At 40.9% G+C, this 26,662-nt stretch overlaps 1 protein-coding gene across 2 annotated transcripts in view; it reads right to left on the reverse strand.

Moving 5' to 3' along the window:
• The window catches only part of SH3KBP1 (SH3 domain containing kinase binding protein 1), a 195,458-nt gene that overhangs the window by 140,394 nt on the left and 28,402 nt on the right, over positions 1 to 26,662 (reverse strand). For both annotated transcript variants that reach the window (XM_072137957.1, XM_072137958.1), the window contains exon 2: positions 19,630 to 19,787. In XM_072137957.1, the coding sequence (XP_071994058.1) occupies positions 19,630 to 19,787 (158 nt within the window). The remainder of the gene's footprint in view (positions 1 to 19,629; positions 19,788 to 26,662) is intronic.

The following is a 26,662-nucleotide window of genomic DNA, read 5'->3' on the forward strand; positions in this document are numbered from 1 at the left end:
CCGGTCATTAAGTCATGTAAGTTCACTTGTGCATTGTAGTGCAATTATAGTGCATGAAGATGACTATTGCTGTAAAGGAAACATTGCCATCAGATTTCTACCTTTATTTTGATATTAGGTTCCTATTAACCTACTAAACCCTAATATATCTTTAACCTCAGTTCCAGCTGTTCACTGTGCAGTAGCATGCGCAGAGTTCCGATGGAGCAGCGCACAACGGGGGCATTATAGGATTGGGTAAAGAAAGATTAGGGGAAAGTCGGAGGGTAGGCTTCCTTTAGGGCTGACAAGTCTACTTGATTCTTCTGCTTAGCTGTCTGAGACTTTAGGATGCTGGACCAAAGAGAAACCGGGCTTACTCTTGCACACTCCTGAGAACAGCCAGCATTGTAGAATTATATTACAACCTAAAGTGATGACTCCTCCAAAGAAAATGGGATCTAGAAGTCAGAGCAGGACTATCAGAAGCCTCTGCCTCGGAATCACCTTCTCTTTCACTTGGACCCTTGTCACTGTTCCTCTCTTTATAGACTACCATGGAGAGCATGGAAACGTGTCATTTGATTTTTTTTTATGGAAAAATTCAGAATAGGGTGTAAGAGCTTGATACAATTAGGGAGAGGTATTTTAATGTCATAGTATATTATATCACAAAGTTTCTAACATTTTCGAAAGTTAAGTGAAAAGTTAGCAACCATTTTGAACACCAGTTTAGGGAGGTGCAGGTGTCTAATTCAAAAGACAACAAAATAGTCCTGTAGGTAGAAAGGGATCTTCACCACAGCACTTCAAAGCACAGCACAGGTTTATGTATGGGCAATATAATAGTGGATCTGCAGTACTTACAAGCATAGGAACATGTAGACCAGTGGTTCCCAACCTGTGGGTCGCGACCCCGGCAGGGGTCGAACGTTAAAAACACAGGGGTCTCCTAAAGCCACCTGAGCCACGATTTTATTGCATTTTTTGGCACAAATACAGTATTCTTGTACATGGTTTAGGGTCACCGCAACATGAGGAACTGTATTGCGGGGTCACAGTATTAGAAACCATTGATGTAGACTTTGGTCTAATCTTAGTTATGGAGACACCTACACCTACATTAGTAAAACTCCCACCATACTGTAGCTGTCACTCGGATAGACCCCTGAAAATAAACTTATACATTATACATAAGCTACTGATTTCAATGTCCTCACTGATGATTATTAAGACGAGGCTAGGTTGACATTTGTGCTAGCCTTTTTAGCTGTTCTGCTGTTAGAACAAACTGAAGTGTTGGCTTCAGGGACACTAAAAAACTATTCTCTTGGCTTTGATGAGGTCGGCTGGACTGTGGATTTTTTTCCATTATTTTACTGGACCAAAAAATAAATAATAAGTGCAGGACATGTGTTTTGCCTTATTAACCACCAAAACACGAGTAGCTACTTATTGAACACAAGTGTGCATACAGGAATGCATATGCATTCCGGGAAGACTTATTGTCAATGTGCTTGAAATGTTTTCCAAAATAGATAGATATGCATTTCACAACCACAAATCTATATTTGGTTTGCCAGGTTATGTGTATATTTTCTATAATAAAAAGTGTTTAAAAGGACAATAAATAGGTTTTCAAAATTACAAAAAGCTGTGAAATATACACCTTAAAAAAACTTTAAATATAACTATTTTTCAATTAAACATTTTGGGGCTCATTTACTAAGGGTCCGAACGCCGCACTTTCGTCGGGTTTCCCGAATATTTCCGTTTTGCACCGAATTGCCCCAGGATTTTGGCGCACCCCATCGGATTGTGCCGCATCGGTGCCGGCTTTCACACAACAGAAATGGGGGGGGGGGGCAATCCAACGGATTTGGAAAAGACACAGAATTTAAAAAACTAATTGTGTTGCAAGATCAAGCACCTACATGCACCGGGAAGAAGAAGGTGAACTCCGGCGGACCTCGGCGCAGCAGCGACACCTGCTGGATATTGGGCGCATGACATTAGTGAATCCCGGCAGACCCTAATCCACGCCGGACAACGCCCGCTGGACCGCGACTGGAACGGGTAAGTAAATGTGCCCCTTTGTGTTGTATTACCTTCACATGTGTATTGGAACTAGCATCTATCCTGAGTTGGTGATCATCTCTGATAACAGCATTCAGAGATACGCTTCACAGCCACATGTGCTGAGCTGTGACCATGACCTATTGTCGACAGTGGATTCTGTGTTAACTTCCTTCACCTTTATAATAGAGGAATTTTCTCTTATTGTAATCTGGCCTCTGATGATAATAAGATAACTACTAGGAAGTGATCTCTACAAAACCATCCCAAGACGCCACACTATAGTGAGAATCAATGGAGTATGGATTGAAATGTTTAAAGATTTTTTAGAGACAAAAAGTTTAATTTAGAAAAATAAGCTTTAGTACAGTTATACAATTTCTAAACAATTTTGTAAACAGGGTCATAAAGAATATTTACTACATATTAATAAGTATTTACTAGTATTTAATAAGAATACCACTACAGCCCACCAGCTGGGCCTGACTTCCCTATGGCCAGTGTTGGAATCCCCTAGTCAGCTTGAGGGGAAGCTGGCCTCGATCTATTATACAACGCGCAGGGTGTGGAGGGTCGCCAAATTGGTCACTCCACCTGAGGGCAACATTGCTCAAACTCCTCTGTGGGGCAATGCTGCTATTCTACCCCAGCAAAATCTGCAAGATAGCCAGTTCTGGTTGGAAATGGGTATTGGCACATTGGGTGATCTCTATGACACCCGTATGATATTCAACACAGGCAGTTTTATAAATACCAGCATCTCCGTCATGCCCTGTCAGCACAGTTCCCTGGCCCCATCTCCACGTATCTAACGACCCACTGATCGGTGTAATTCGGTCTCAGGGCCCAGATAGTCTTATCTCTTATATACATTCCCACCTGATAGATGCTAAAGCTACCTCTACCCCCTTGCCGGTTGTGGAGAAGTGGAGGTCCTTTATTCCAAACCTAGACAATGATGCAATAGATGAGCTATGTCTTTCACACCTCTCTGTGTCCTCTGCTGTAAACAACAAAATGATACAACTACATATTTTATACCAAAGTTACCTGACACCTGTCTGTTTATTTAAGATGGACCGTATTCTCTCCCCAGAGCATCACCAATGCTATCACTCTCCTGCTGCCTTTATCCATATGATCTAGGAGTGCCCAACCCTTCAGTCTTTCTGGAGGAAAGCCCTATCCCTTCTATCTCTGGTGTTGGTGAGGCCTATTCCCCACTACCCAGAGGTGTGCTTGTTGGATGACGAGGCGCTGGACACATCACAAAAAGTTATTTATTATGGAATTGTTGTTTTTGGCCCAAAAGGCTATTGTGCTACGTTGGATGGACCCAAGGCCTCCTACCAGTGGCACATGGAAAAAAATTGTTAATTCTATTATATCCTATGAAGGTGGTTAAGAAACATAGGAACGGCCCCACTAAATTCTCTTAAGAATGGGACAGATGGTGTAACTCTCCAGCAACAGCTCCAAGACCTCGGGATCTTTCTGTAGCTATCCGTGATTCCTTGTAGGCTGGCGTGACCCTATACATTACCTTAAGGGTGGCCCTGTCCCCTGTATCCCCTGTGCTATAAGGTAAGGGCTGTTATGCCCACCAATGTCTAGCCCAGATGATGCATCTCCCTGTCCAAAACTGAACTTGACTAATACAATCTTGGCAATATCTCTACAGTAGTGTGCTATTTGTTTGTGTATTTCTTTTAGTACTCTTACTTGATTGTATATGATGACTTCACATGTACATTGTTAATGTTTGAATGTGCGCAGTCTGCAGTTTTGTTTGATGACCCCCTTTGCATTTTATTACATGTGACTTTCAATAAAACTTTTAAAAAAAATTGTAAAAAAAAGACTACTACTAGATAAGAAACAAGAAGGGCAGAATGATAATATTAGGCCCATAGGATCACTGCAATACATGTATATACATAGTTTTAGCAGGATATCATAATTTTGGATTTTCATTATTATTTAAAAAAAAGACATGTCCATCAAGGTCAACATTGAAAGGCAAGAAAATGGGCTGAGGGGAAGGAATGCACTACAATTCTATATTATAACATAGCTATCCATAGATCATAGCTATTTATAGATATTTTCTATAAGAAGCATTTGGACACTTTTTGGAGCTGTCTGCTGTTTCTGCTGTGACCAGCTCCTGAGGCAGGCTATTCCGCAGATTCACAGTTCCTATAGTAAAGAAGCCTTGTTGCCTCTTAAGATTAAACCTTTTGTTTTCCCATATAGAGACTGTGCCCCTTAATCAATCTTTTGATGTAATTTTACCTGGAACAAATTCCCACCATATTTTTGTTCAGATTTATAAAAAATGACCATGTCTCCCCTTAGCCATCTCTTCCCAAGACTTAATAAATAATGCAATATCTACATTACCTACCAAACACTCAAAGGAACACTCCAGTCAATGCTGATACATTGAACTACACCCTGAAGGGAGGAGCATGACTCTAGGTTCTGGCAAGGTTCTAGGAATACAATGAAAGTGAGTCATGCACCATGCATTATTTAATGTAATTTGATTTGACAGAAGTGTTCCTTTAACTTTCTGTCTTGTAATCGTCGTTTCATTACAAATGACACATTCAGAAGTGGTCAAAGAAATTCAATGATACATAAAATAAGCTACATTCCCTTGCTACAGACAGCTTTTGAATTTCTCCAGCAAGAGGGAGTATGATATATACATTTATACAAAACACAAGGAGTATACTATATGCTGTATACAGGCAGTCCCCGGGTTACAAACAAGATAGGGTCTGTAGGTTTGTTCTTAAGTTGAGTTTGTTTGTATGTAAGTCGGAACCGTATACTTTATTATTGTAACCCCAGTCAAAAATTTTTTGGTCTCTGTGACAATTGAGTTTTAAAAATGTTGGATTGTCATAAGAACCAGGATAAACAATAAATCTTAATTACAGGCACCATTGATGACTGTTTATTGTAGCCTAGGACTAAAGTACAGTAAATTACCAAAATCCAGAGGTCCGTTTGTAACTAGGTGTCATATGTAAGTCAGGTGTTCTTAAGTAGGGGGCCGCCTGTACTAGTGTTCTATTATTCTTGGATTGAGGCAGCTACTCTTTACCATTTTTAGTCAAGAAGTATGATCACATTGGGGGGGATTTATAAACGCACTTGCGCCATAATTCTGGTGGTTTAATGCCAAAACACTGTCTAAAATGCCTTGCACCACAGTTATCAAGGATTTTAGACCTTTGTTGGCACTTAAATGAAAGTGCCAACCCGTGCACCCAAAATTCTGGCGCACAGTTTAGACCAACTAAAAGTAGGTCTAAAGTGGGAACCAACAGTGTTATCCTGCACCAGAATTCATTATTACAGTGATGAATCTGGTGCAGGGAAAGATCAGTGTTTTCCAGCTAGAAACTGGCGGAACCCAAGACACATTGGGGCTTATTTACTAAGGGTCTTGCGTCGGGTTTCCTGACTTTTCGGGGATCGCGCCGGGTATTGTGTCGCAAGCGATTGAATTGTGACGACTTTCACGTGGGACGGGCTGTCAGACAATCCGACGGATTCAGACTGAGCGCAGGATTTAACATTCAAATTTGTGTCGCAAGCCAAGCATTTACATGCACCGGGAAGAAGAAGGTGAACTCAGGCGGACCTGAGCGGAGAGCGACACATGCAGGATATCGGACGCAGGATCCACGTGGCACAGTGCATCAACGTTGGGGAACGCACCTCGGGGATCGTAACTCGGACAGGTAAGTAAATGTGCCCCATTGTGTCTACAGACAATAAGTTCTCCTTTTTAAATATTGCTTTGAGAAAAAAAGAATATCTGAATTCCTGTGTGGTGTTTTAATGATTGATAGCTAACAAACAAATTTCTTCATTGGACATAATAACCAACATCACCCAAGAGCTCGTCTCCCCTCCTCACTTACAAAGAAATGGAATGAAGTGGCAGTTCAGGAGATCACCATGGTAATTATACATTTCATCATCGATGTGACACGCAGATGGGTTGGATTTTTTATGACTTGTGTACACCATCTCTTCATCTGCTGAGATTAACATATCAGTGCCGCTGTATATAAACATTGTGCAAACTGCAACTCAAATACCAAATGTCCCAGGAATCCTTCTCTGTTTTCAGCTGCATTAATATTTTTACATTCATTATCGTACATCTTCACATACTGATGAGGGATTTCATGCTTGTATTTTCTTTCCTTCTTATTTGCCACTTTTGCATTTTTCAGTTCTTTCTCAAGTTTCAGTGCCCAAAAATTGTAATAATCTGCTGCAGGGTTGATCAATAAAGTAGCATCACTTGGAGACTTCTGTACAATAGGGAACTCTGCATCTACCAATGTTCAGTAGCAGAAGCACAAATAGTTGGTGGGGAAACACCGAATTACATATGGACACACCATGGTTTAAGAAATCCCTAAACATCACAGCTTTTGAGTTACTGGATACTCACTGCTAATTCTGTACAAGTTCCTTATGGAGAGTATGAAATCAATCATTATAATTTTATGCCAGCCAGTTAGGAATCTCACTATTACATAAGATTATCATTAAAAAGGATTCAAATATTAAATATTATATCAAGGCTTTACAAAAGGGTAATGCATCTAAAATTTTAGGTTGCTTTCTATGTCGGATTATAACACCTAGAAACTAGTACTATAGGACAAGCTAACTCACTGATGTATTATATTCTAGTGGGTGGTATGAATTGTGCTACAATGGCTACAGGCAGCAGCACTTTGTTGCCGTAGAGTGTTGTACTGCAAAATAATATAAAGTGATGCTCTACGTTGAGCCTTGCAGGTCCTCCAGAGATCCAGGGTCTGGAACCCCCTTTATTAAATCAGAATACCCAAATAAGGCTACGTTCACATCTAGTTTCATGGATACATTTAGTATATACGCCAGGAAAGCTCCTGGTGTATACACTGAACATATCCATAGATATATAGTGGCAGAAGGAGACGTCTTTTCTGCCATGCTATATCTTGCTGAGTGATGTATGTGCCCAGAGGAGGCCCATAGATTCTATAGGGGACGGATGTAACTGTATTGCATCCATCCTCGGCCTCTGCTGAGTATACGCTCAGGGAGATCGATAGTGATGAAACTGTCTATATAAGGACAGCGACATGATGGGGGTAACACCCTGAACATCTGAAGGGCTGATGCTGTTGTTCACTACTTCTCCTGCTTTCTTTTGAGAGTAGAAGGATAATGTATCTCATTGTATGTCCTAGCCCTCTATTGTGAGGACATATCAAGAATCTGCCCAATCTCTCCTTAGAGGAGGTTTAAAATTAAGATATGAACGAAGCCTAATATGTAAGAAGAGTGCCGCAGCTATTAGCAATGTAACAGAAACATTCTAAAATTTAGTATTATCACCAAACATCCAATTACAGGGCATGAACCTTGTGGTATTGTGGTACAGGCGGTCCCCTACTTAAGAACACCCGACTTACAGACAACCCCTAGTTACAAACAGACCTCTGGATTTTGGTAATTTACTGTACTTTAGTCCTAGGCTATAATAAACAGCTCTAACAGTTATAAATGACGTCTGCAATGAAGCTTTATTGTTAATCCTGGTTCTTATGACAATCCAACATTTTTAAAATACAATTGTGACAGAGACCCAAAAAATTCTGGCTGGGGCTACAATTATAAAGTATACAGTTCCGACTTACATACAAATTCAACTTAAGAACAAACCTACAGACCCTATCTTGTATGTAACCCGGGGACTGCCTGTATTTGTAGCTACATTGTATACAAATTGGTTCTGTCATTTCAGCTGACAAAAAGTCATGAGAATCACTTGGTGAGACCATCTGCCTGAAGAAAATTAACAAACGCTGAGCAATTAGACAGCAACCAGCAGTTCTCCTTTGCCTTACGGCCCAGCGGAGAGATTCGGCCTCCGTGTATCAATTAGCTGAAGCTTTTCTCAGCCATGCTAATGAGAACTACTGGGCTGCTTACAGCAAATGTCTTTAATAAATCAATGGAGCTAATCCCCCCCCCCTCCGCTTTAACACTTTACCTCCCATAGTTGTCACTGAACTCATTTTCTAGAAGCTCGAGGTGTACAAAGACAGTCACTTGGCAACTAGTTTATGTCATTGTTACAGGCTGCTGCCTGAGAAGTCTGTGTAGGCAGCACAATATACAGAGGACGGCATGTCACTTACAGAATACAGTACAATGAAATTGTCTCTTTTATTTTATTTTTATTCATAATGGCCTGATGGTTGTGACACAACACTGAGGGTCCATGCAGGACACTAGTGCTGCAGATTTGCCTGTGAGACACAGTTGTAGACTTTTATTGCAGATATTATCCTACCCTGCAGTTATGAAATCTAAGGTATGGCAATATATATTACAGAACTTAAAGCAAGCCTACCACGAGGAATCTACCATTAGAAGTAGATGTGATGGTAGATTCCTCCTGCCTCTGCCCAAATCTGTAATTTAAAAATCCCGTAAAAGAGTCTGAAACAGCACTAAAGGAATCACCAGGGATGATGAAGGAATTGGTGGGCATTCAGGGATTATTAAGGCAGTAAGGGCACAAAGGCAATGTATATGGCCAACCTCTTTAACCTCCTTCTCTGGCTTTTTCCAAACACAATTCACAAAATGTAGAAATAAAATCTATGCATTTAACTGCTGCAAATCCCTATGGGAAAGTCACCATTTGCACTGCTTTGTCCCCCACCCCACAGCAGTTTTTAATGCTTGTAGAATGACTGCAAAATAAACCTGGGGTAAATTCCACAATGTATTAAAAGTGACTCATCTCTGCTCATTATTACTTGAATGTTTTTATAGGTAAATAGTTGAATTTAAACATAAAAGAGGGAAGTCTAAAATGGGCATTTCATACCCTACCTGAGGGTGCTGCTAGTTTAGTGGCATAAAGGCTGGTGGCAGGGTCCCTTTAAAAAGTAGGAATTAGTCATTCATTACCCTGAAAACTCCCCAATAAATTGGGAAAGAAAGAACAACAAAAATGATTTTGTTCTTCTCCTGTCTTATCAACTTAATCATCTCCACCAAATGCCATGATGAATCACCGCCAAGTGCCTGTATGCGGAGTGCAGCGTCTACACATGCACCATGAGAAATGAATATTTCATTTTTACAATGTTATTTTCCCAGTTATGTGCATTACAAATGCATCAAGTTTCCAAATAAAAAAAGGACATCTGTAATTTATATTGGGTTATATTTTGGCAAGGCTCAACTTTCCAGGTTGTTATAAAGACTATAAACACCACAATGCCACTCATTACAGATTACAAAGTTTTGAAGATTTTATTTCGCCATCTGACTGGGAGATTAGTTATGGCACATGATTCTGCCTGTTATGTAAAGATAGACCTCATACCTCAACCTTAAATTTATTTGGTGCCCCCCCCCCCAAACAAAAAAATAAAACCAAAAACTGGGAAAATCATGTTGATCTATTCTCCTTATGCACAAGTGAAGGAGAGCAAAGAAGAAAAGAAGTAAAAAAACAACACATTAACTGGTTCCGCTTCGGGATGTGCTGATCAGTATGAAATCTCCCTGCGTGCATTTAAATGCTGCGGTCACATTGGCCATGGCATTTAATGGGTTAACACCCTGCTCCCCACATTTTCCAATGTTGTTCAAGTAATGAGCTTAGCCGGAATCGGCTCCATGGTGCTCCATTACTTGAATGTTTTTATAGGTAAACAGTTGAGTTTAAAGAGGACCTGTCACCCCTAAGACAGGCACTAGAAGCTTGTACTATTGCTGTAACTTAGATCTCCATGCAGTAATAGTACGTCAAGAAGCGATAAGTGGGTAAAACTACCTTATTAAAGAATTTAATTTAAAAAAATTAAAATAAATGTTAGACAGATGTTGCTTCTAAAATAATTTAAAAATTATAATATTTTAAGAGAACCTGTAAAGTCATTTTTGGGAACTAAACCAACTGCAGGTCCTTATGGAAATGTTGTTTATTTTCCCATATCAACCTGTTACACAATATATTAAAAAAAACAAACGTTTGTACTCCGAAAAGGCATTTGTCTTATAAGCCACAGTCTCCATAGAAGCCCAGGCCATTTATAGTGACTCTGCACAGAGGCGTTCAACGCAAGAGAATTCTTGTAGTTTCCATAAAGTTCTGTGCCAGAACAGATTTTATGGATTTGTCAGGAGGATCGGTTTTCCGAAAAAGCTGCTTTGTCCTTTGCTTTGTGAGCTGTGCTGTGTTTATCATCATGTTAATAGTAGTTACCCTCAATGGATCTAGCAGTGTCATGCCTGCTTTACGAGTCTTTGCAACTGTTGCGGTCTCCATTGTGAAACACAAGAGGCTCTTATTTTTCCATTTTATACGAAGAACTACACTGTAAATGACTCTTTTTTAGTCCAAGATCCAATTCAAGCGTATCTTGGTATCATGAGCATGGGGGATGAAAGGAAGAATATGCCCACAATACTGAATTCAGCTATGCTTTTAAGAGGTTGTTTGGCTGATCAATTTATTGTCTTTTAAAGTCTCAAAATGTTGCTAAAATGAGCAAAAGTAAGCTTGACCCCCATTCCAGCTCCTCTTCAGGCTTCCACTGGTATCTGCTTTGTGCTCCATCTCGGTACACAGATAATGATCACTCGGCCATTCACTGGTCGCAGGATAGACCGACCTTTATATAGGCAATTCCTGTTTTCTCTTGTGTTCCGTGTTTCTCTTGTGTTCTGACCATGTAGTAGAAACTGGAAGAGACTCAGTCAAGATTCGACTCTACACTAAATCACCTATTAAGTATCATCTTTCCCATCTGACATGCTTTTTAATACTTTGTGGTGGAAGAGTTGTGAACTCTTTTCTACTTCATTAAGAAATTCTGCTTTGATTGTGAAGAAACAGATTGCATTGTCCTTCTTAGTAACAGCCTTATCTCTTTCTTGAATAGACAAATCCCTTTGCTAGGTAGACTAAAGGCACCATTTATCATGACTTGAACTCTAGTTTTCTGGCGTACAAGCCATGAAAAAGTCACAATCACTTGTGCCCGGCCAGGAATTGCCCCCCTACCCCCACTAACTCAACACCAAGTCAGCAGAGAAGTGGCATTGTCTAGAATTTCCGACTGTCCCTGCAGGGGAAAGTAAAGGCAGCTGTATATGTCTGTAGTTGAATATTGGCAGACGGTGTCTAAATACCGTATATATTCTCGACTATAAGCCAACCCAAGTATAAGCCGGGGCCCCTAATTTTACCACCAAAACTGAGAAAACCCATTGACTCGAGTATAAGCCGAGGGTGGAAAATGCATTGGTCTCAGCCTCCCAGTATATAGCCATCCAGCCCCCAGTAGTACATAGCCATCCTCCTTGAAGTATACAGCCTGGCAGCCCCCTTGAAGTATACAGCCTGGCAGCCCCCTTGAAGTATACAGCCTGCCAGCCCCCTTGAAGTATACAGCCTGCCAGCCCCCTTGAAGTATACAGCCTGCCAGCCCCCTTGAAGTATACAGCCTGCCAGCCCCCATGAAGTATACAGCCTGCCAGCCCCCTTAAGTATACAGCCGGCCAGCCCCGTTCGCCAAGCACATAAAAAAAAAACCCTTCCATACTTACCTACAGGCGGCTCCCTGTTGCTCCGTTCCCCGTGGCCGGTCTTCTCTGTGTTGTATCAGCCGGCAGATACGCGTCAACACGATCTGCCGGCAGGCGCACAATATCACGCTGCAGTGTCGCCGCTGATGACGTCATCAGGGGCGACACCGCCACATCTATTTATTCATAGTTCTTAATTAAGTATTTATTTTGGCAGGGAGAATTTCAATTTCAGGTTCCCTTTACAAAAGGGTATTAATTAGCATCTCTATGGGGGTCATTTATCATAAATTGTTGTTTTCCTTTTTCTCTTTCAATGCGGTTTTTTGAATGTTTTGGGCCTTATTTGAGCCTATTCCATAGGTTGATTAAAATGAGAGGTTTTTCTTTTGCTGCCTTAAGCTTGTCCTATTTATCTAAGCAGGGCAGATGTGCTTGTTTGATTTGCACCTTTTTTTTATGGTGCAAATCTGCTGAAAACTCTGCCAGCAAAACTGTGGTGTTAGCAAGTTTCATGAAAGAAGGAAAAGGGTGTAAAAAAGGTGCAAATTGTGCCAAATAAAAGCCAGGCACAAGAAAGTGCATTGACAGATTTAACACAATAAAAAAACCCTTATGATAAAGAAGACCAAATAAAAACCAACAGGAAATAAAGGAGAACAAGAACCAACTATGATTTATGACCCCCTATGTGTAATATAAACAACAGCAACTATTTTAGTAGTTGAACACATAAAGGGCCACCAGATTATTATTATTATTATTTATAGAGCACCATTAATTCCATGGTGCTGTACAATTAGTTACAAGTCCACATACAATACACTAAGACAAGAACAACTGCAATACAAATACAGTACGACATTAATCAGGAAACAGTGGGGAGGACCCCGCCCATGAGGGCTCACAATCTATATGGGAGGGAAGATGGAGACACGAGGTAAGGAAGTGGAGCAGTACAGTTATTGTGTATTGTGGACGATCCTAAAAAGGGGGGTTTCAGGTAATGCTTGAAGGATTGGAAGGTAGGGGAAAGTCTGACACATTTTGGTGGAGAGTTCCAGAGAATGGGAGATGCATGGGAGAAGTCCTGGATAAGGTTAAGAGAAGAGTGGACGGTAATAGGGTAAAGCTGAAGGTCCTTGGAGGAATGGAGATTATGTAAGTCTGGTATTGCCTGATAAGTTCAGAAATATATGGAGGCCTGTCAGAAAGGTTTGGGACACTGATCCAAACTAACCAGCTAAGTAATCTGTATATTTCTTTTATGGTAACACTATCCTATTACTGACTGACCAGAAGAATATGTTTGCTTCATACAGTAGACTATGCTAACCTTACCATCTTATGACACACTATCCGGAAGAATAGGTTCGTACTTGCCTTGAAAATAATAGGCCTTTTGAGATGCTAAATGCTCCATATATGACATAGAGCAGTGATGTGGATCCTTTTAGAGACAGTGGGGCACATTTACTTACCCGGTCCTGTTGCAATCCCCGCTGCGCGTTGTCCGACGATAATGCTTGCTGCCGCTATACACTTACATCGTGCGCCCAATTTCCTGTATGTGTCGTTACCCCGATGTGGTCCGCTGGAGTTCACCTTCTTCTTCCCGGTGCATGTAAGTGCATGGCTTGCAACACAATTTTTTAGTTAAATGCTGAGTTTTGTCCGAATCAGTCACATCATCTGATGGCCCACCCCTGATTTGTTTCGCAGGAAAGCATGCGCGATTGTGCCAAAATCCGATCGCGTGCGCCAAAATCCCCTGCTAAATGTGGCGCAGATCGGAAATCGTTGTTGTCCTGAGGACAGCAACAAGGTAAAAAAAAAAGAGCCAAGAAATTTAGATTATTATTGTAGTTTCCCTCTAGGATCCCCTGAAAAGGAAGAATCACATGGATAAGTGATGGCCTGGGTGCCCACAGAGATGGCTCAGAGTGCCCATTCTGGCACACGTGCCATAGGTGCGCCACCACTGACCTACAGGCTCACTAGTGGATTCACCTAAGTATTCATATCATAAAATAGGGAGATTATTTAACAAAAAAAACAACTTTATGATTTCACAACATGGAGACTCCACACCACTCCACTTGTCTTGCAGAATCTGACAGTGTATAGGTTGGGCTTTTTGAACCTACATCTTTTTATAACCTTATCAACCATTACACCCTGTAGCCTGTATCTCTGGCTCACAAATCTAAAAGGACCATAGTCCATTTAGCAGCATACTTAGCTTTAACAATGTGTGAGAGGGGGCAAGATAATACTTGCATTTAGCCCATCAGCTGTAGCCCATCAGAACAAATTTTACTTAAAAGGTCCTAGACACCCAAGTCCTATAATAGTGAATACAACGTTTCATCATCCAATGACAGACTTCAATGCTTTATATATTACAGCATATGCGTTTACTTGGTTAACAACATCATCATCCAGATCCAAACAGGAACAAGAGAACAGGTCACATTGCACATTGTGTAGCATTTAATCCTAATACGCTGTGAAAATAATATTTGAATATTTTCAATATCTCAATTTCATGTGTTTTTATTCAGCCAGAACAAGTTCTATATTTAATCTAATGGATGTGTTATCTGGTAATATTCCAATTGAATTTCCAAAATGACAATTTTTTCTGGCTTTTGTGGCATAATGTTCTGCCATCCTTGAAAGATTACCAATAGATTGGGAAACTCTGGGGTTGTAATGAAAATGCTGGTCATCACTGTGGTTCAGTATTTCCTGGCCTGAAGATTTAATCCATACTCAGGCCTGGCTGTATTAGGTTGCTAATGTTTGAGAATTATAAATTTTGTCAGGCTGTACCTTTTCCAGACAGCCTGTGGATTTGCTCCTTTCCAGTAATGTATCTGGAGAAAAGTCTTCTGAAATGTTTAACATCTGCATCTTCCTGGTCTCCGAGAGATACAAAAAGGTTGTGGAAATAAAATGCCTGAATTTGTTGCAATTTGTAAAAAATTTTGTGGTCCCCATTATGGTCGTGTGAATAACTGCACTCAGGGTCTCTGTCAGCAGTTCTATTCAGAGTTAACCATATATAAGAAACTTTAACAAGGTAAGTATAGAACTTAATTTTAATTCAAATTTAGAATTTGGAAATTTCTGGGATACTACCTACCTGCACTAAAGTTCTGATCATCACGGCACTATATTAACAATTCATAATGGTACCGCTAGTCGGAAGATATTTCTAGCTGGTAGTGTCAAGCCCCTTAAGCTCTATTTGCCTTATGAGAGATACACAGTTTATTTAAACCTCTTCTCAGATGTGGAGCACTATAGGCCCTACCTTCCAGTTATTATTTATATCTAAATTGCTGATATATTTCAATGAGTCAAGTCTTAGTAACGGTATACTGTGGTCACGTCTATTGACCGTGGGTCTGTTTGTAAAATACTTTTCTGTGTTAAAAGCTGCTTAACTTTTCACATACTTCTGCTTGCTATGGTAACTGTACCCACTATACTTTGTGCTGTCTAGATATGAATCTAGTGCTTGTATCTTCTGACAAGGTGCTCAATTTCAGAATGACTAAGACATAGAGCAGTAGTAGAGCAGAGTAAATATATATTTTTTTTTAAGTCACTGTTTTTCAAATAAAAAAAGAAGCCAGAAGAAGAGGCACAGGATGAAACCCAGGGTCAGGTGATGTAACTTGGTGCCTTTGCGAGTATTTTGGAATTCAAATATTATCAATCTATGTCGGTGACCTCCACTATGTGCCTGACGATCTATTTAGGAGACCATGGTTTCATGAGGGGTGCAGGGAATTGGGTTAAAAGTTCGGCATTCAAGTGGATTTCTCCCAACCAGGACATATTGGATTAATGCCCCTAACAACTAGCCATGGCTATTATCGGGTAGGGGGACAACCTGGCCGTGGCAAGTTGTTAGGATTGTTAATTTACCAGACTGGCTGTTCAGCAGCCAATCCAGCAGGATGTTCGTAATGAATGTGCCCAAAAGCTGAACCCTATCCTACATTTTGGGTCGGCTCATCTCTAATCGTGAGTACTGGGTTATGGTGGGAACACAGATGTGTCTTCATTAAAGCACTACTTGCAACATCGAGGAACGTGTGGGATTATCTCACATCTAAAACATCCTTTATGAACTGTAGGAGAAAGCTCATCACAAATAAATGAGTACCACGTTAAGGATCTTGGAATTTTTCCTTCGGATTGTAGCTCCTCTGGGAAGCGTGCATTCAGAGACTTGTGTTGCTTTTTTTTATTAGCAGTAATTAGTGACTTGCAAAGTTCATCATGAAGATGGAGGATATGAAATTCAAGATAAGGGATGAGTCATTAATTAAAATTTGTAATTTTAATTTTAAAAAAAAGTGAACTAACTTCAGGTAAGGTCATCAATATTGGATAGATGGAGGTTTAGCTACAGTATAGGAGGTACTCATTGGATTGCTGGGGGCTCCTGTAAAAAACTAATTAGTGGGGTGTCCACTGAACTAATTATTTATGGCCTTGGGAAAAGACATTTGTTTTAAACTTTTGGATAATCCCTATTAGATGTCTGACACAATGTCATTCACAGTAAAGCCAAATGTCTGCGCAGTAATTTACCTAAATGTACAGCAGTAAAAGAAGATGCACAATTTATAACGCTTTGGCTTTCTTTCAGAAATAAAACAAGTAGTACAATGCAGTACAAGTAGTGATATATTGATCCTCAAATGGGCTTTGAACAGTCTCCCTTGCATATTCTGTATATGGGTAACAGGAGCTATGAGCAGGCAGGAATGTAGCGCATGCAGGCGCCTGCACTCTACAGAGCCAAGCACATGGTCAGGTGTTTATTCTGCTCTCTGTAAACTTGGCAGCTCCACTTTCCTGATCTCAGAAATATTTAGATTTTATCGTTTCATCCTACTGATCACATCTGTTCAGCTTCCTTCAAGAAGACCAAATTTTTAGACGCAAAAAAGAAGAGATGGGAGGAAAAACAATGTAAATGATTGCAATTATGCAACAACAGTTATAGGGGCCGATTTATCAAGCTGTCTGAAAATCAGGATATTTCTAGTGGCCCATGGCAACCAATTACAGCTCAGCTTTCATTTGACCAGTGCTCATGAATAGTTTAAAGGGGAACTGTGATTGGTTGCCATGGGCAACTAGAAATATTCTGACTTTAAGACAGCTTGATAAATCTGCCCCATAGTCTTATTGTAGTCCTAGAGTACAGTGGGGGACATTTATGTGCGTCTTTTGACGCTCTCACCGCATGTTCTGCTTTCGGACCTATATATTAACTGGTGACGCCAGAAAAAAATGACTTTTTCCACATGCTCCAACTCTGCTCCAAAAAACGGACGTGGCTTTGGCAGTGAGGATAATACATAAGTCTATAGCTGTTATCTTTTTTATCTTATTTTCTGTATTAACTTTCCTCCGTGTGTTCTTTGGGGTAAATCTTTTGTCTGCATGCCACCACCTGTGGTTGGTATACATTTTTTATAAATATATTTTTTTAGATTCAAAAACACATAATAAAGCCTATAGAAATTTGTTATCCACGTAATCGTTCTGACCCAAAGAATAAAGTAGAGATGTCATTTGTAGCGCACAGTAAAAGCTGTACAGATTGTTACACGGAAAACATGCCTTTTTGTAAATGGGAAAAATAAAAAAAGTTATGGATTTTTAAAATTATGAGTGAAAAATGGAAACACAAAAAACTAATATGGCTTGGTTAATATGGTATCCATTTAGACTGATTTTTAACATTTCTTAAATCTTGAAATATCTTTTTAAACATTTATTGATAAAAACACTGACTTTTTCTGTTCTAGAACTAGCTGCTGATCTAGAATATGTAAGTGAGTAGATGTAGTTGGTTCCCTTGGTTCCCTAATAATATGCTGTATGAATGCAGCTCATTGTATGAAACAGACAACCTAAAGCTGCATTCACACAAACGTATGCCCCCCGGGCCGTAACCCAGCGGGCATACATTCTTCGCGATGGAGAGGAAGGACCCCTCGCCTCCCCATGTCCTATCTTTTCCCTGTGTACGGGGCGGCACCGTATTGCTCCGTGCGGCCATTGCTGTCTATTGGGGACGTATGTATGGCTGTAAGCATGCAGCCACACATACGTCCCGCCGATGGTCATGTGAATGTAGCCTCAGTGTTCTCCCATTGTACTTCAGCTGATCAATAACACAATACGCCTTGAAATCTGTTGGGGCAAATAAAGGAAGAATCATCCACATTTATGTGCATGTAGCCTTAGGCTGGGGCTCTCCGTATGGGCCCGATATTGTAAAGTCCATTGCCCACAGAACATAAATAGTTATAAATGCTCAAGGCAGAAAAGTTGCACTCCCCAATACACCCCTCATTTCTTCCTAAGTATTGACAAAAACAACACTTCATTATTAGACGTGTGAATTTTTAATAACTTTATCGCACAACTGGTTTACAGCTTTTCTGAGATCAGTGTTATATGAAAAGGTGACACTTATTTCAGTGTAAAAATGAACACTAAAGAGAACCTGTCAGGCAAATTAACCACCCAAAACTAAATATATTTTTATAATATGTGCGCTGGCTGCCTCTATGTGCTTGCTGGTGCTGGCTGCCACGTTCCCTGGAGACTCTGCATGTATGAGATACTTCTATACATATGATTGACAGCCTGTATATTGATGCGATACTTCTGGTGCTGGAGCCCCCTGCAGCCTGTGTGTATGAGATACTCCTATACACATGACTGACAGAGTGTATGATGATGTGAGGTATAGTGGTGTAATGGCTCCTCTATGTGCTTCCTGGTGCTGGCAGCTGTAATTTTTGGAATGTGGGAGGAAACCTGAGGACCCGGAGGAAACCCACACAAACAGGTAAAGAACATACAAACTCTTTGCAGATGTTGACCTGGGTGGGATTTTAACCCAGGACCCCAGCGCTGCAAGGCAGAAGTGCTACCCACTCAGCCACCGTGCCACCCTACTCCTTTACACATGTCTGACCGCCTGTATAATGATTTTAGACTCCTCGTGCTAGCTCCTCTATGTGCTTCCTGGTGCTGGCGCCCCCTGCAGCCTATGTGTGTATTAGGTACTCCTATACACATGATTGATAGCCTGTATAATGATGTGACAATCCTGGTGCTGGCTCCTCTATGTGCTTCCTGGTGCGGCTGCCTCTGCAGCCTGTGTGTGTATGAGATACTCCTATACACATGACAAACAGCCTGTATTATGATGTGACACTCCTGGTGCTGGCGGCCCCCTGCAGCCTGTGTGTATGAGATACTCCTATACACATGGCTAGCAGCCTGTATAATGATGTGACACTCCTGGTGCTGGCGGCCCCCTGCAGCCTGTGTGTATGAGATACTCCTATACACATGGCTAGCAGCCTGTATAATGATGTGACACTCCTGGTGTTGGTGGTCCCCTGAAGCCTGTGGCTGCATCCTGTAGCAGTTGTAACCACCTGACATACTGCTACTCCTATACACTACTTGTGTAACTGATGTCTGTGTCTCTCACAGGCAGCAGATAAAGCACAGATACTAGCAATACTATACATTACACACAGACATGAGCGGGGGAAGAGAGGGGAGGGGTAACATGTGACATCACTTTCTCTGTCCATGTGACCAGCCTCATTTACATAATAAAAAGATGATTTTACAATGATTAATGTGTAAATTACCTAGATAAAGGTTGGAAGAATCTTTGCGAGCTGCTCCAACAGGCAGTGATGACAGAAATAGATAATCTGAGTTTCTGCAGTTACCACAAATTTCATAATTTATAAGCCAATCTTATAACCAGAGACTCTCTGCAAGAATGACTGCCATGTTGGAGGATGTTACTGAACCTCAAAGAATATTCCACTTTTTCCAGTCCCTATTTTTATGGACAAAAATACTCACTCTTACAAAGTTGTCAGGAAAAAGTCCTCGTCTTCCTTTCAACTCTCCTTCCCACCAACCGCCATCTTCTTTTTTAATATTGGTGATGATCTCACCCGCCACTATAGTCAGCTCGTCGTCATGCTGAGCCTTGTAGTCAAACTCTACAATGGCATCCACTGCAAAGATAGAAATAATCACCATTAATATAGTCTTATAATACAGGTGATAATGCAACAACATTTTGTTACATTTCTTGGTATATTACAAAGCCAATAAATAGGTGGAGTAAAGTAAAACACAATAAAACAAAACATGAACACAACTTCACAGAAGGCAATATGCAACTACAATTACAGTAAGTTCACACTACCATTCCTTACCTTCGTAAAAAAGAAAAAGTTAAGAATGGAGGTTGAACGAATCAATTACAATTCCCATTAACAACAATGTAAATTTTGTGTCATCCGTTATGTTCTGTTTAGGCAGGTATCTGTTATGCATTAGTTTTTTTGTATGGAAAAAGTGACAATGGCTGCAGTACTTTTTCTCCGTTTGAAAAAAACCTGTGGATAATGGATACCTGACAAATTGATCATAACTGATGACATAACATTTACATTAAAGGGGTTATCCGGGTGTAAAAATTTACTTAGGGCTATTTAAAAATAATAAACGTGTACTTACCTCGTCCGGCACTTCTGATGTCCCACGCCGAGGTCCATCTCCTCTGTGCGCCGGTTTGTTTACAAAGGTGCACAGGGAGCTTCCTGACGGCCGGAAGCCCCCATCCGACACCATCTCCCAGTGCTTACAACGCTGAGAGATAGGGATGGATGGGAGGAGATGGCCACATCACCAGCTGGAAGCTCCTTGCCCCTTCTGGCAAATGGGGCACGGATCAAATGGACCACGGCGCTGGACATCGGCGGCGCCAGAGGAGGTAAATACAAGTTTATTATTTTTAAATAGCCCGTCCCAGCCCGGCCATAAGTAACTATTTATAACTGGATAACCCCTTTAACGGAGCTTTAAACGGTAGTGTGAAATTAGCCTTATTATGGCCATATAAAGAAATAAAAGGTATTCAAACAACAAAACTGTGAGGCCTAGAGCTATATTCTCCGTTTTTGTGTTTTTGCGTATGTCAACAGTAAGTAATCTGTTGCTGAGCCGCATGTCCACAAACGGTCCGCATATCATCTGTTTTTTTTTGTGGAAGGATGGAAAATTATGTAAGCAGCTTGTTCCTACCTCTTGAAGGGTTACCTGGCAACTGATCAGCAAATACAAGTGGCACACGGATGATTACTAAGTAAAAGCCAATTTTTTCACATTCCCATAATCTATGGGTAGACACAAGCTGCAAACATGGAGAGGAATAGAACCTCCTCTAAGTTTTCTACAGCTTCCACATGGATCCTTAAAACACACACTTCCATCCATAAAGCTGCTACGAAAATACTAAAAATATTTGCAAAGAATTTGGTACTTTATATATTTCAAGAACCATACAAATTCTATGCTCTACATTCTACATTCCTGGCGAGCACAGGTCATCCAGCATGGAAATTGTACAGTAGCTTTGCTTATAACGTACATCAATAATCTGGCTGCATATTTTATTGCAAAATAGGGGCTTTAAAAATCCACCCATTAGTCACTCCTACAGATCCTACACAACGTCTTTTTCACGGTTCTCAAAAATATTGTGAAATTATAAATAATGTCTATTATAGCGATGGATGCCAGACTTTACAGACTGAACTTTCTTTCACTATAATAAACAATTTCACAGCGAGTCTGTCTGGCAGAGGAAACACACTATGTAGCCATGTTTATATGAGACTGGGCTGTGTGAGGTGCAAATGTTGCCAGGTTTATGGAAATATTGCAGATATAACACTGCACTTACTAATAATGAGTGAGCCCAGCAAAATCTAGTGTCCAGTAACAATAGTTCACTTTCCCTATAGCACCTCCACAGGGAAAAAGAAGCACTGCATCAAATCAAAGGGCTGTTCTAATAAAGAAGGAAGTGTTAGGTCCTCCAGAGTGATGGACACTTTTTGTAGCCACTTATCAAGGATTTAAAGGGGTACTCCCATAATAAAGTTTTATCCCTTATTTACAGAATAGGTAATAACTGTCGAAACATAAAGGGGCAGATTTACAAAAAGTGTCCCAAGGTTAGACAGCCTGCACAAGATTCATATAAGTGTCTGATGCCGGAAGATAAATCTGACATAGTTTAAGACCGTCAGTGATACTTTGCACCTCCTGTTAGTTGGCTTACTTTACACCAGCAAACTGGGACAAATTCTGTTGGGTCAGCAGTATTTTTGGTGCACAGACCTTTTAGGCATAAGGCCCCTGTTTTCCTGTACTATGTAACTGCCTGTATCTCTGGCTTTAGAACTGAGGTGAGGAAGCAATTTTTTTTATAGGTAAACAGGGAGAGGGGGAGTTGTTTCAAAGGAAATCCTAGAAATAAATATCATGCCCCAAGTGTGCCAGTAGTTTAATGGGGTCTAATCTGGAGTCCCTTTAAGTGGTTGAAGGAAATCTACAAATTAAGCAATATAAACCAGGGGCACTTACCGGCACTGTGACTATGGTAATTTCCAAATGTTTTATCCAGGGCCTCCTAACTTCTAAAATCAACTTTTAAAATTATGCTAATGAGCCACAAGGGCTCTAGGGGGTGTTATCAGAGCCCATCGTGCTTTGGCTTTACAGGCAGTTACAATGTCTAACAATGTCTTCTCCTTCAACTTCCCTTCTCCCTCTGCCCTATGTTATCTCACTACAGAAGAGGAGGTTCAGTGTGTGAAGCTACAGTATGGAGCTTGGGTTACAAGGCCTGTTTTTGCGCTCAGAAAAAATTGTGCAAGTATGGGACACCAAAATGCACACATGACCGTGTGGCTACATTCACATGACCGTGTGCTCCAGTGCCAGGGCACACGTTGGCGCCCGGGAAAGGAGGAGGGTTGCTCACCCCTGCCCCTCTCCATAGCGATGTATGGCGCACCCTATCTTTCTCCCAGGTACAGAATGGTACAGTACACTCCATACAGCGACATGCAATCATTGACGCTCTATGGGGACGTATATACAACGTATATACACTCACTGGCCACTTTATTAGGTACACCTGTCCAACTGCTCGTTAACACTTAATTTCTAATCAGCCAATCACATGGCAGCAACTCAGTGCATTTAGGCATGTAGACATGGTCAAGACAATCTCCTGCAGTTCAAACCGAGCATCAGTATGGGGAAGAAAGGTGATTTGAGTGCCTTTGAACGTGGCATGGTTGTTGGTGCCAGAAGGACTGGTCTGAGTATTTCAGAAACTGCCGATCTACTGGGATTTTCACGCACAACCATCTCTAGGGTTTACAGAGAATGGTCCAAAAAAGAAAAAACATCCAGTGAGCGGCAGTTCTGTGGGCGGAAATGCCTTGTTGATGCCAGAGGTCAGAGGAGAATGGGCAGACTGGTTCGAGCTGATAGAAAGGCAACAGTGACTCAAATCGCCACCCGTTACAACCAAGGTAGGCAGAAGAGCATCTCTGAACGCACAGTACGTCGAACTTTGAGGCAAATGGGCTACAGCAGCAGAAGACCACACCGGGTGCCACTCCTTTCAGCTAAGAACAGGAAACTGAGGCTACAATTTGCACAAGCTCATCGAAATTGGACAGTAGAAGATTGGAAAAACGTTGCCTGGTCTGATGAGTCTCGATTTCTGCTGCGACATTCAGATGGTAGGGTCAGAATTTGGCGTCAACAACATGAAAGCATGGATCCATCCTGCCTTGTATCAACGGTTTAGGCTGGTGGTGGTGGTGTCATGGTGTGGGGAATATTTTCATGGCACTCTTTGGGCCCCTTGGTACCAATTGAGCATTGTTGCAACGCCACAGCCTACCTGAATATTGTTGCTGACCATGTCCACCCCTTTATGACCACAATGTACCCAACATCTGATGGCTACTTTCAGCAGCATAGAGCATTTTTGGGATGTGTGTGCAGCCGACAAATCTGCGGCAACTGTGTGATGCCATCATGTCAATATGGACCAAAATCTCTGAGGAATGCTTCCAGCACCTTGTTGCATCTATGCCACGAAGAATTGAGGCAGTTCTGAAGGCAAAAGGGGGTCCAACCCGTTACTAGCATGGTGTACCTAATAAAGTGGCCGGTGAGTGTAAGTCGGCCGTATATACGTCCCCCATGGCCGTGTGAATATAGCCTAAGTGCAACGTATGAATGCAGCCTAAGGGAGCAACTGCTGTTTCATGTAGGACCATGTGTAGTTGAGTATAAAATTTCCTCCAACAAATGAAATCATCATTTAAAAACAGAGTTTGCGCCCACTTGAGATATCTAGTATTTAAAGTGGTTTAGTGATAAGAAATCTAAAAAGTGAAACAAATTTGGAAAAAAAAATAGAAATCGAGAAGAAAGCAAATAGTCTTTCAGAGCCATGTATCTGTAATCAAGTGGCACCCTCAACACACAAGAGCGATGTTTTGCCAATTGTTTCACAAGAAAGAAGTTGACCAGGTTCTATAAGGAAAATGTTTACAATGAAGTGATAAATTCCCTTTGTGTACAGAGCACAGACATCCAGATAGGGCTTACGTTTTAAGTTAGGAGCCAAAGCCCTTCTAGAGTACAGATGATATCCGTTCTTCACATGATAGAAGAAGAAGAATCTGCACTTATCACGACATCCTCTGTGCAGTGTGCAGATCCATAAATGACCTTTATTGATATTTTACATTCAATTCCCCCCAAAAATCTTCTTCTTAGCTGCTCTGTCCACATCAAAGGATTAGAAGATGAGTAGCCGGCATATGCTGAATGTCGCAGAGCAAGCCGAACCCATAGAAAATGCTGCAGCCATAAAGCTGCTCGGGAAGTTATTTTTCTGTCTGGCAACAAACCCAGATTCAATAATGAGCTCCAGACATGCAGATTTGGTCTCTGCTGTGACTGCCAAATCCTGTATATCTGCTAGACTACTGAAAATCCAGATTCTCTTAAAATAGCAAATAATCCAGCCCAATATCTATCTCAGGATCATGGTATACAACAAGCATTTTCCTTATGTACCTAAGGCAAAAAACCTAGAATGAACAAATATACAGGAGCGTAATTTAAGGGGGTGCAGAGGGTGCGGTCGCAACTGGGCCCAAGAGGCTTAGGGGGCCCATAAGCTGTTACTTTCCCATATGAGGAGACTAGTTTTATAAACTATAGATTATTTTAGGGGGCCTGGTACAGACTTTGCATTGGGTCCCGTCAAGTTACACCACTGCAGAAAAAATATATATTTGGTCTAGGGCAATCCAATGCACTAAAATATATGCACTCAAATGGTTCTGTGAGAAAAAGCATTGAGGGCCCCAGAGAATATAAACCACACAGATGTTATGATGACCATCCTGCTTTAGCTGCAAACAACACAATATACATTATGTTCTTTTTGCAGGAACTGTGTTATAGAGCAGAAAGAAATTAGAAAAATGAACATAATTTCCGATCTGAAGGCAGCATCTTATAGAGCAGCAAGGGCTGAGCAGATTGCATATAGGCTCATATTTATCAAAAACAGTACAAACTATTTTATTAAACTTTTTGGTGGTTAGTCTTACTAATCACCCACCAAACTTTTATGTGCAAAACAAAACACTTTCCCCAGAAAACTTAGAAAGAAGCCTTGTCCTATCCAGTAGGATAATTGTCCTTTGCTACTGCTATTGCTTGCAATACCCTATACTTCAGTAGGTTTCCATTTTGCCACGTGAACATAACTTGCATTTTGACAGAGCCAGCGTGTTTTATGTAAGGTCATTTATTTGATGGCTGTCATGTAATGCTAAATTTCCTCTACAGGGATCAATATGTAAGCTCAGACAAGATGTCCCTAGGGGGTGAGTGAAGCAGCCGTTTATGAGGGTGTACAGTACATAGAGAATACAAAAAGACACCCAAAGAAAATTGGATCTTCCTAGTTCTTAAACTACTCACAGAGCTGAAAATAAAAATTGAAGATAATAGACATAATTTAACTTATGTATAAACTTATGTATAAACTGATACAGGAAATGAGGTAGGAGGTAAGTAGGCCTCCTTACACCTCCCCTTGGAAGGACTCCAGGACGTAGCCCTCATGCACACAAAAGTTGTTTTGGGACGTGTGCTACCTGATGCTTCAATGGCTAGCACACGTTCTTATCTATCTCTATGGGCTCATACACCTGGCCTTGGTTTCCACAGCCCTGAATCATCTGCGTCAGAGCAGAGCAGGTCCTTCTCCTGCCCATGTTTGCGGCTTGGCCCTCCCATGTAAGCTCATCTCCCTCAATTACATCCTGCTCCTTGATAGCGTAGAAGTCACAGGACAGGTTCATACTCAGCTTATTTGTTCTTATATTTTCCTTGTGGTCATTCGCTTTTTCTTGGGAGTATAATCTGTCACAAGTGTACAATAAATATAAAATTATACCGGCCTATACATACATTGGGGCAGATGTATCTTAGTCTTGCGCAAATTTTGAGCAGTTCTGCTCTATGATTTATCTATGGGCAGTTTTCCTTTAGTGAAATTGTGTTTTTCTTGTGCAAATGTTTACGCAATTGCTGAAATTTTGCGAAAATTTTGGCGCTACCTAAATCAAACAGTTTCTTAGTTTTTTAGGTGAAAATCTGTGATAAATCATGCGCCAACATCTGCCAGAACTGACTAACGAATATATTGAGCAATTGCTTGATTCCTGCGCTACACACGGCACCAGTGATGCTCAAGAACAAGATGTAGTTGTATTACAAGCAGACAAATAGTTCCTCTTGTGCCACATGCAATGCGTCTTTGAGGGCAGGATATCCTGTGGCTTGTAGCTAGTACATTTACTATTAATCTAATGATTAATCTAACAAACAAAGCGGATAAGGAACACTGGACATAATACTAGAAGGAAGTAACAATGAAATGGAGCCAAAGTGTTCTATAGGTTAAGTCCATAACCCATTTGGCAAA

Source organism: Engystomops pustulosus, chromosome 2 (assembly GCF_040894005.1).
Source record: "Engystomops pustulosus chromosome 2, aEngPut4.maternal, whole genome shotgun sequence".
NCBI classification, from domain to species: Eukaryota; Metazoa; Chordata; class Amphibia; order Anura; family Leptodactylidae; genus Engystomops; species Engystomops pustulosus.